This window comes from Silene latifolia, chromosome X, assembly GCF_048544455.1.
Source record: "Silene latifolia isolate original U9 population chromosome X, ASM4854445v1, whole genome shotgun sequence".
Lineage (NCBI taxonomy): Eukaryota > Viridiplantae > Streptophyta > Magnoliopsida > Caryophyllales > Caryophyllaceae > Silene > Silene latifolia.
Window position 1 is genome coordinate 53069861 of NC_133537.1, and position 11042 is coordinate 53080902.

Here is an 11042-nt window from a genome sequence, read left to right on the forward strand (position 1 = left end):
TCCCTTTGTTCATTTTGAGACCAGATGCTCTAGAGAAAGATTCAAAAGCCCTAAGCATGCCAATAATAGAAGATCTGTCACCTCTACAGAACATTAGAATGTCATCAGCAAAAGCAAGGTGATTGAGTTTGATTCTGCCATAGAGGGGATGGTAATTGAAAGTAGTATAATCCTTTATCTTACCCAAAATTCTACTCAGATATTCCAAGCAAATGACAAATAAGAGAGGAGACAAGGGATCACCTTGCCTCAAGCCTCTCTTATCAGGAAAATAACCAAAAGACTCTCCATTAAGAAATAAGGAATAAGTGGGAGAAGTAATGCATTCCATAAGCAGGTTGATGAAAGAAGGGGGAAAATTAAGTGCTCTTAACATACAAACCACAAAGCTCCATTCTATGGAGTCATAGGCTTTTTGAAGATCAATTTTCATGATGACTCTGGGTGAAACAGCCTTTCTATTATACATCTTGACCAAGTCTTGGCAAATTAATATGTTTTCCACTATGTCTCTACCCTTGATGAAAGCACTTTGAGAGGGATTAATAATATCAGGCAAAATAGTGCTCAGCCTATTGTAGAGGATTTTACTAATGCATTTATATATTGAATTACAACAAGCAATAGGGCGAAATTGGGTGACATCAGAGGGTAGATCAACATTGGGAACAAGAGTGATAAGAGTAGAGTTGATCTGTTTAAGAAGTTTACCACTTGCAAAAAATTCCTGGACAGCAGAAATCACACTATCCCCAGTAATGTCCCAGGTATCTTTATAAAACTGGCTACTGAATCCATCAGGGCCAGGGGCTTTATTGCCACCAATAGCAAACATAGCAGCTCTGACCTCTGCAGGTGTCACAGTTGCCAGAAGAATCTCATGGTGAGCCACGTTCAGAACAGGGCCATCACTCACAATATGGTCACAAACAGAATCAACAGGATTACTACTTCCTAGCAGGCACTCATAATAATTGATAAAAGCATGTTGAATGTCTGAACTGTAGGTGCACAAATTACCATGGTGATCATGAATTTGTAGTACCTTATTTCTTGCTCTTCGAGTTTTAATATGGGCATGAAAATAATGAGTGTTGTCATCACCCATATTAAGCCAATCAATTTTTGCCTTCTGATCAAGAAACATGTGCCAGGCTTTTTGTAGAACAATCAATTCAGTAGATAGCACCCTTTCAGTTTCAATCAGATTGTTATCCATAGGATTTTGAATTAGAGCCACCTGAATCTGAGACAGAGCCAACTTAGCCACTTTCACCTTATTTTCAATATCTCCCAAATTCCCTTTGTTAAGAGCCTTAAGGTCAAATTTAAGCCCCTTCAAGTTTTTTACATGTTGGAACATAAAATTCCCCTGAATAGCCTTATTCCATCCTGCAGTGACAACTTGCTTGAAATTGGCATCCAAAGCCCACATATTAAATTACTTAAAAGATTGTTTTCTTGCACTGGGCTTACCCTGAAGATAAATGATGCAGGGACAGTGGTCAAATGTCCCCTCAGGCATGAAATAAGCATAAGACTCATGGAAGTTAATAACCCAATCAGAATTACTCACACATCTATCCAGTCTGCTATAAACAAGGGTGTCCAACTTTTGTTTGTTATTCCACGTAAAAATAGAGCCAATAGCTTTGATATCATATAAGTCACACTGGTGGAGACAGTCTTGGAATGGTTTGATATCAGCAAGAGACACAGGAGCACCCCCAAGTCTCTCATTAGGGTGTATAATATTATTAAAGTCTCCACCCACCAACCAAGACCCCTGAACAGCATTATAATACCCTTTCAAACTAGTCCACAGAGTGCCCCTCTCAGCAGCTCTGTTAAAACCATAAACCACAGTAAAGTAAAACACCTGCTGATTCCCCCTCATAGTGATTCTAGAGTGAATGGATTGAGGACTAACATCTAAAATGTCCACAGCAAAAGAACCAGGATTCCACAACAACCAAATTCTACCTCCCTCAGCTACTGAATTATTAGTGCAAATAGACCATCCACTACAAATATTGTTCCTAACTTTATTCCACATAATAGATTTAACTTTAGTTTCTACTAGCCCAAATAGCCCCAGATTATTATTATGCAGAAACCATTTGATATCCTTCTGCTTATTCAAGCTATTGAGTCCCCTAACATTCCAGAAACCTATGTTAGCCATTATCCATGACTCCCCTTAAACCAGTTCCAGTCCCTTTTTGTTTCAGTCGGGTTGACCTGATAGTAGCCATGTTAAGAGCATCCAGAAAAGTATTTCCATGTATAAGGTTAGAAGCTCCACTGCCATTTTGTCTAATAACTCTTGTAAGAATGCCAGCAGGAGTTTGCAAAGGTTGAGTAACAGTAGCTCTAGGAACCACAGGAGTTGCAGCAACCATAGGAGCTTTACCCTTATCCACAACCTTTGTTGTTTGGGGCGGAATAACCTTCTTTTTCCACACTTGTGTTACTTTGACCCCCTCTTTTTTCTTTCTGCACTGATCCTTATTATGTCCTATGCCAAAACATTGAGAGCACTTTAAAGGTAACCAGTCATACTCAACTTTGACAGTATGATCTTTCCCTTTCTCATCCATGAACTGAATAGAGTTAGGAAAAGTTTGAGTAACCTGCACATCCACCAGTAGCCTAGCATAACCAAGGAAAGTTTTGTGACGGGTAGCTTCATCACATTGAACATACTCCCCGATAAGACCACTAATTTTTTTCAGGCACTCAATCCCCCAAAACTTCAAATCCAGGCCTGCCAATTTGATCCAGATAGGTACAGTTTGTACATTATGCTTGACAAACTTCACATCTGGTGTCCATTCATTAATGATAACCGGTTTGTTGTCAAACATGAAATGTCCCAAACTAACCACTTCCTTCATTTTTTCAACAGTCTTAAATCTGACTATGAATACTCCATTAGGCATAAAAGAAATTTTATCCACATCATAATCCTTCCAAATGCTCTTAAGATACCCATAAACAACATTCCAAGGAGGGTTTGTACCCATGATATACCCGTATAACGAAGACGCCCAATAATTAATCTCAGGCAAAACATCAGCTTCAGAAAGTTGCAGAGTAGTCTTACCAGAATTAATAGGAGTGGGAATCTGGGTAATACCAGGTGATTTCTTCCGTTTTTGAACCTCAGTCCAGGAACCATTCTCCTCCTCAATGAGAGATTCAGCCACCAAAACAGTCTCCGATGTAGATGGTAGTAAGGGAAGAACAACAACCTCTTTCTCCTCCGTTACATCTTCAGCCAACGGTTCCTCCTCCAGTGATTCCAAAACCTCAAACCTAATCTTCGACGCCGATCCTACAGAACGTTTGTTATTATTCGAATTTTTTTGGTTTTTTCTTGTTTTTGCCATTTTTGCGTGAAATTAGGGTTGATTAAAGATGAAAGGATTTTTTTAGGGATTTTCTCTCACTAACTTTCTCTCTCATTTTTTTGCAAACTATATTGTTGGAAGAGTACTTCCTCCAAATTTGAACTACAACCAAAGGAAGAGGTTCTTATTCGAAGTAAAAAGGTACTTTTGGGATGACCCAAATCTTTACAAGGAGTGCAACGATGGGCTTTACCGGAGGTGCATCCCTCAATGGGAAGTTCAAGGAATCTTGGAAGGATGCCACTCATCACCTTACGGTGGACACCATGGAGCAAGGAGAACCATTGCAAAAATTCTTCATCGGGCTTCTATTAGCCCACGATGTTCCAAGATATAAGGGAGTTCATCATTCATTGTGATGCTTGTCAAAGGACGGGGAATATCTCTTGGAGGAATGAAATGCCAAAAAGAGGGATACTAGAGGTGGAGATCTTCGACGTTTGGGGGATCGACTACCAAGGGCCGTTTGTGACATCCAATTGGAACAAATATATCCTTGTGGCCGTAGACTACGTCTCAAAATGGGTGGAGGCAATTGCCACCCAAAACGATGATGCAAAGACGGCCACCAAGCTCTTCAAGAAAATAATCTTCCCAAGGTTCGGAGTCCCTAGAGCAATCATAAGTGATGGAGGAATGCATTGTCACGAGAAGAATCTCGCATCCCTTTTGACCAAATATGGTGTTCAACATAGAACCGGCTTAGGATACCATCCTCAAACAAGCGGTCAAGTTGAAGTTTCGAATAGAGAGATCAAGCAAATTCTTGAGAAAGTTGTCAACAAGACCCGAAAGGATTGGAGTACAAAGCTTGATGACGCTCTTTGGGCTTATAGGACGGCCTATAAGACTCCCATAGGAGCCTCTCCCTACAAGCTTGTTTATGGAAAAGCATGCCACTTGCCAATCGAATTAGAATACAAAGCTTTTTGGGCAATCAGAGCTCTTAACCTTGATCTCAAATTAAGTGGTCAAAGGAGGATGATACAAATTCAAGAGTTGGAGGAATTCCGACTACAATCTTATGAGAATGCCAAGATCTACAAGGAAAGGACAAAATTGCTTCATGACAAGAGGATTAAGTAAAAAGCCTTGCACAAAGGAGATAAAGTCCTTCTATTCAATTCCCGATATCGACTCTTTCCCGGGAAGTTAAACTCTAGATGGATGGGTCCCTATGTGATCACCGAGGTTGGAAAGTATGGAGACTTTGAAATAAAAGCGGAAGATGGAAGCAAATTCAAGGTCAATGGCCAAGGATTGAAGCCATATTATGAGGGAGCATTTATCGGAGAGGTCGAGGTCACCTACCTCGGGCCTCCGCATCCTTGAAGAAATCATCAAAAGGAGAGTTTGGTGGAGTCCTCCCTAAACCACCACTTGTAAATATACTAACCCTTCTAACTTGTATTTTTAACTTTATTTCATTCCTTTTATCATAAACATAATTCTTTTCATAAGAGTAAGTGAGGGAGGGTCACTAATTATTTTTGATAAAGGAAGGAACTAGTTTTCAAGTGTGGGGAAGCTTTTTGTCGGAGTAAAGGAAAAACGAGGAGGATCCGCTCGTCCAGAGAGGCAGACACTCGTCCAAAGAAGAATCCGAGCGGCCGTCAAAGAATCCGCTCCTCCAAAGGAGCTGGCATGTAGATATTTTATCCTGATCCAGAATCCGAGCGTCTCGGGGGGCAATCCTCTCGTCTTCTTTCAGACGCCCGTCTCTCCGAGAATCCGCTCGTCTTTTTGCTGCATGACTTTGGGATACTGTCCTGTAAGGAAATTCGAGCGTCCCTCAGACAAGATGCTCGTCCAACTTCAGCGAAGACACTCGTCTTCCCAGGAATCCGCTCGTCCTAAGCATAGGGAATTCGGGCGTCCCGAGGCCGAATACGCTCGTCTCCCTGCGGCCTTTATTCCCGTTTTTTACGATTCTATTTCTCCCCACCACACAATTTGTGACACATCATCCTTCCTTTCACTTGTATTATAAAAACCCACTCTCTTATGACTCCAAAACATATCCCAAACACTCTTTCATTCCACAAAAACAAAAACCCCAATTTCTAGGGTTTCAAAAGGTTCAAAAGCAAGATTCAATCCACAAAGAGCATCTCCATACCTCAACAAATCAAAATTTCCAACTCTACAATCAAATAATTGGACCAAGAGGATCTCTATTTAGGGATAGAAGAAGACCAAGAGTGAGAGGAAGTTCTTCTACTTCTCACATCAACACTCTAAGGAGGGAACATGAAGAAATTGTGGATCTTACCAAGCTTGATGACTTCTCTAATGTTGAATTCGTATATGATGTGCAAAGGCTTATTTTTCACCGACTTCTTGGTAAGAACATTCTCCCTACAAAGTTTTTATGTCATAGAACTTTAAGAAAGCTTGGGCTTTACCATCAAATGGAAGCCCTTTTTGAATTGTTTGGTCTCTCTACCCTATTATACATGCACGAGCAAACCTACCGATCCCTTGTTCTTGAATTTTTAAGCTTCTTGAAAATCACAACCTTGAACAAAACGATTTGTATAGAATTTAGGTTGGAAAGTGTTTCGAGAATGATGACTCTAGTGGAATTTGCTAATGTGCTTGGCCTTGATGTCTCACCTACCCGGACATCAAAACTGAAGAAATATAGTGTTGCACTCCTATGGAGGGCCATAACCGGCCGAGATTTCATGTATATTAAGGAGTGTCTAGCTTTCCACAATCAAAACCCTATCTTGAGACTCACCTACCGGTTCCTTTCCGGCACCATCCTTGTATGCTGGGACCCGGCAATTGTGAACGAACTCGATCTTGTGTTCATGGAGTCGTATCTCAATATCCAAGGAAGGGGTGGATACCATTTTAATGCGCCTCTCGTACTACTTAAGAAGTGGGCTAAGTTTAGAAACGGAGATGACGATGGGATGAAACATATCGTTAATGGAGGGCTCAATACAAGGATTGCAAAGCATTTCCATCCAAAATTCAATGAGAACAATGAGTACACTCCTCTTTCCGGGAATACAAGGATAAATGAAGAACTCCTTCTTGTGCAACATCATTGGATAACCCTCGAGGGGGTTGATAAGAGAATCAAATGGATAACAAAGGGGAGTGACCCAATCTACTTGCCAATGACCGGTCTACCAAGAATTTCACCAAGGAGGGGTCCTCTATCACTGATCCCGTCCTACCTCATCCCCGCAAAACCAACCCAAGCAAGTCAAGCACCACCACCACTAAATCCCCAACAATAACAAGAGCCACAACAAAAAAATGAGAAAATCAAGATACCTCCCTACCCTTTTGAATACCAACCTTACAACCACCCTAATCCCTTTATTCTCCCCCGAGATGACTATGTGATGGGGATTCTCCAAGCTATGCATTTGCGTCAATATGAAGTCGCCGTGGATAACTACTATGCTCTTTACCCTCAATTCCACAACTTGGTTCAACAAGGGAAGGTTAATGAGGAGGGAATGTTCCCCTCTTGGGCCCAAATGGACATTCTCTTCGCAAGCTCAGAAAAGGCAAATGAAGGAGAAAATGTGCAAGAAGGAGAAGGGAGCGATAGATCTTGTGGTGGGGATACGGTGGAGCTCAATAGCGAGGAAGATGAGTTCATAGACCGTAATGAGAGTGATGCATCCAAGGAAGTTTGGGATAGTGACCTAGAGGGGGATGTTGGCGATCTCTAGGGATCTCTTCATAGCTAGATGGAGCGGGCATGAGGCACCCATCAAAAGCTTAAGTGAAGTTTCCTTATCCTCTCTCTTTATTTTCAATTTTCATGAAAAGAATTTGATGTTTTGATAACTTGTACCATATTTTTTTTCATTTTGAGGAGTCCTAGCAACATGGAGGACTAACACCTTAGCCTCATTAAGGTGTTCTTTTTATTGTTCCCACTTGTAAAATCCAAAATGACAATTTATAGTTTCATGCATTGCATTCCGTGTGCATAAACTACCCCGAAATTCAAGACATTAGAAATAATGTCTATTTTGGTTTGGGGAAGTCCATGCATACGCATCGGGAGGTAATCTAAATTACCCTCTCCGCCATAACAAAAACCCATGCATCATGTAGTGTAGCTTAGTATAGTTTGCATTTAGTTTAGAAATCATGGATCATGCTTGCATAATTTCCTATCGTACTGGCCATTGAGGACAATGCCCATACTAGTGTGGGGATGGGAAATTCTAACTTGACTTTTATTCAAAAATCCAAAAAAAAAAACTCGAAAATAGTCGAAAAATAAAAAAAAATTGAAAAAACCAAAAACATGTTCATTTGCTTTGTAGTGTTGTAGATACCCAGTATCTGCGAAGACTCCAACAAACACCCGATGATTATCGGACTACAACATGTTTTGGGATCGCAGCGTTTGATCGACAGTTTGTTTACGTCGGAAAACTTAAAACGATTTCGAAAACAAAACATTTCAAAACATTTCAAAAATACCTGGAGTGTTTAATGCACAACGTCGGGGTCGCGATGACACTAACCAGAGTCAAAACCGACACCGGACCAAAAACCGACTCGAGAATTTAAATCCCGACTCCAACAACGAGTCAAACCGAGTCAACCACAAAAACAAAATATCTTCAAGCCTTCTATACTAAGTTTTCCCGGATTCATGAATGGTCAAGTACCAAACATGTGACTACAAAACCTAGGATAGAACAAATCCTGATTGTGTTTGTTGTGATAGTGACAACACAACTCGAAGTGCCGCGATTTGGCTCGCGCCACTTTGACCAGCCCAGGTGGCCACGTCGCTCAAAACTCACACAACCACTCATTCTCCTATAAATACCCCTCAAATGCCACCCATTTGAGACTTACGCGAGTGTCCGCCCCCTCTTTTCTCCCTTAAAATTCTCAACTCGACTTATAAAGTCACAATCCGACGCGTGTTTACGACCTACCGATCGTAAACACGAGCCTTACACATTGTTTGGTACCGTCATCGTGCATTAAACTACTTGTCCGACCACTTTGACCACTACACCATCACTAAACATTTAAAACACTCTTTTACTTACCAAAACGGTTTTAAACCGAGTTTTTTCCGATCAAACAAGTTGTTACACTTACGTCGGTCACTCGCCACAACCAAACATGTAAGTATGAGGGTGTAAAAATCCTCTTTTATTATGTTTTCATTTGTTTCATGACTTTAACATGCTAAAACATGCATAACATGAACCAAAACATGGAATAAACGATTTTTGATTTTTGTCCGAGGCGAAGCCCTTAGGTCGCCCTCGGCTCGCGCCTAAATGGGGTGTTCGGACCCGAGAGATCAACCGTGTTTGTTCTCGTCATTTCCCTTAATCCATTTTTCATATTTGTAATCGGTTTTTACCATTTCAAGTATTTTGGAAACCTTTTGTTTCATTTCACATGTTTTAACCATAAAGCATTTTTCACCCTTGGTTCTTCATACCATGACGGTTAAAATCCGTGTTTCGGTGATAATATTTGGTTAATGACATTTAAGAGGTATTTTAAAACCTTTTATTTCATTTCCTTACATTTGCAAAACATGCATATTAGTCATCAACACGAAATCATCCTTGGTTCCATATACCATGCCGGATTTTAACCCGGGTGCGATGATGAGTAACGACTAATTACATTCAAATGGACTTAAAACAACTAGTCCATAATCATTTTCAAAACTATTCATGTCAAGCTTGTCAAACCGAACCCGACACCGAATATTATCAAACAATGATGATTATTCGAGTCTAGTTCTTCAAATCAACAAATGCGGTCTAAACGACCCTTTCAAGATCAAACCGGGTTCAAATACCCACTTCCAACACGTTTTACAACATTTTCTAAACAGTCAGAACACGGCATACAGCCGTTGGCTAACCCGCGCCTCAAGCAGGCCTTTTCTTTCTCATTTTCAAAACCAGAGGGAGGCCCCTTACACCGCCGGCTCGCGCGCTCTCTTATAGTCATGCAGTACAGGCTGTTCCCTTCCAAAGATTAGTCCAGGACGATCCTGACTCCGGTTAACCCGGATATAGGACGGATCAGATGACTATTCGAACCATATTTTCCAAATGCCTTACTAAGACAAATGGATCATGTTATGCACCCTAAACCTAATACGGTAAATGGATGTTTAATTTCCGTCTTGCATGCAAATCAATCATTAATCCAACTCGACATCTTATACTTGATACTTGGATTAAATCAACCGACTTAGAAAGCTCACATGTTAGGTTTAAATCATTGGATGCGCATTCATGCATTTAAACCGTTTTATCAACTTTTGCATTCAACCGCCCAAGATCGATCAGTAGAGGCCGTTAAACGCGGGCGGGATTGGGTGTCTGATTAAAGGGCTTCCCAATACGTACCTTTACCTCTTACTCAGAAACTTTGGATAGTGGACGACCTTATCCAGGGCGTACGAGAGTCATTCTAGAGATAGGATGCTAAAGAGGGACGATTTCCTTATCTTTAGTACCTATGTCAAAACGCTGCTTTGTGCTTCGATTTGACCGAGATATAAAGTGGAATTCGAACGGGTTCCAGGCATCCCACAAATGCTTGGTGGCGACTCCGAACATCTCTAATCGTTTCGATACCCTTACCGAGACGAAACCGACCGATCTAAAACAATCCGGTCGAAAGCACCTTTACGCCGCCGAGCGTGGCTTTCAAAAAGACCGATGCCGTTGTCCACAGATCGGCTGGGCATACGCAGGTGGGCCCACGTCCACAGATTGGCGACTCCGCTGGGGAAAACTAGGACACTTACGTCTTTCTGATCCCTAGATGGTGAGACTCGAACGAGGTCTTGGTTGGAATGCATTAATTGATATTACGGTCACGGTCGGGTTTCTTGTCCGGGCCCACAACCTAACCTTTATCGACCAACTGGCTCGTCTCGTCGGCGTGAGTTTTCTCATCCCCGCGGTTCGAATCCCGATTGAGTCAAGCATACCATTGACGTTACACATTTCTGTTTCGTCAAAGAGCTTTCATCACTTTCGAGCACGAGGCTAGGGCACCCTCCTTACACATTTTGTTTGGATTGGTATCTCTCTCGCAAATCGGGGTTTGATTGCTTGGTGTGTAACCCACCCTTTTAAGCCAAAACCCGTGTCAGCATGATGCATAATATAATGAAACTGTGAGTGCTTATGTGCTACTTGATCATAAGTCCTTCCGTGTCGTTTTGCAAACTTTCAAAACACCTTTTTGCGCCGTTATAATGGCCATTTCAAAGCTCGGTATTTCGCCGACCGTTGCACGCCTTTCTAGGCCGTCATAATGACGATTTTCAAATTCGGTTTTGTATAACCATTTCAACACGCCTTTCTAGGCCGTCATTATGACAATTTTCAAACTCGGTTTTGTATAACCATTTCAACACGCCTTTCTAGGCCGTCATAATGACGATTTTCAAACTCGATATTGTATAACCATTTCAACACGCCTTTCTAGGCCGTCGTGATGACGATTTTCAAACCCGGTTTTGTACAACCATTTCAAAAATCACCTTATTACGCCGTTATAATCGCCGCGTCTAGACACGGATTTTAACCCGTTTCGCGCCGACAATGGCTCTTTCAAAACCCGAGAAAAGCACACACCCTTTTC

General features: G+C 41.5%; 1 protein-coding gene across 1 annotated transcript; it reads right to left on the minus strand.

Moving 5' to 3' along the window:
• Positions 1 to 1441: 1441 nt before the first annotated feature.
• LOC141617376 (uncharacterized) lies at positions 1442 to 2056 on the minus strand. Its single transcript, XM_074434562.1, has one exon. It carries the CDS (start codon positions 2054 to 2056, stop codon positions 1442 to 1444), a length of 615 nt encoding a protein of 204 aa, XP_074290663.1.
• Between the last annotated feature and the right edge of the window lie 8986 nt (positions 2057 to 11042).

Coding starts and splice junctions, on each gene's coding strand:
- LOC141617376 (XM_074434562.1), bottom strand. CDS start 2,056: ATGTGGAATAAAGTTAGGAACAATATTTGTAGTGGATGGTCTATTTGC.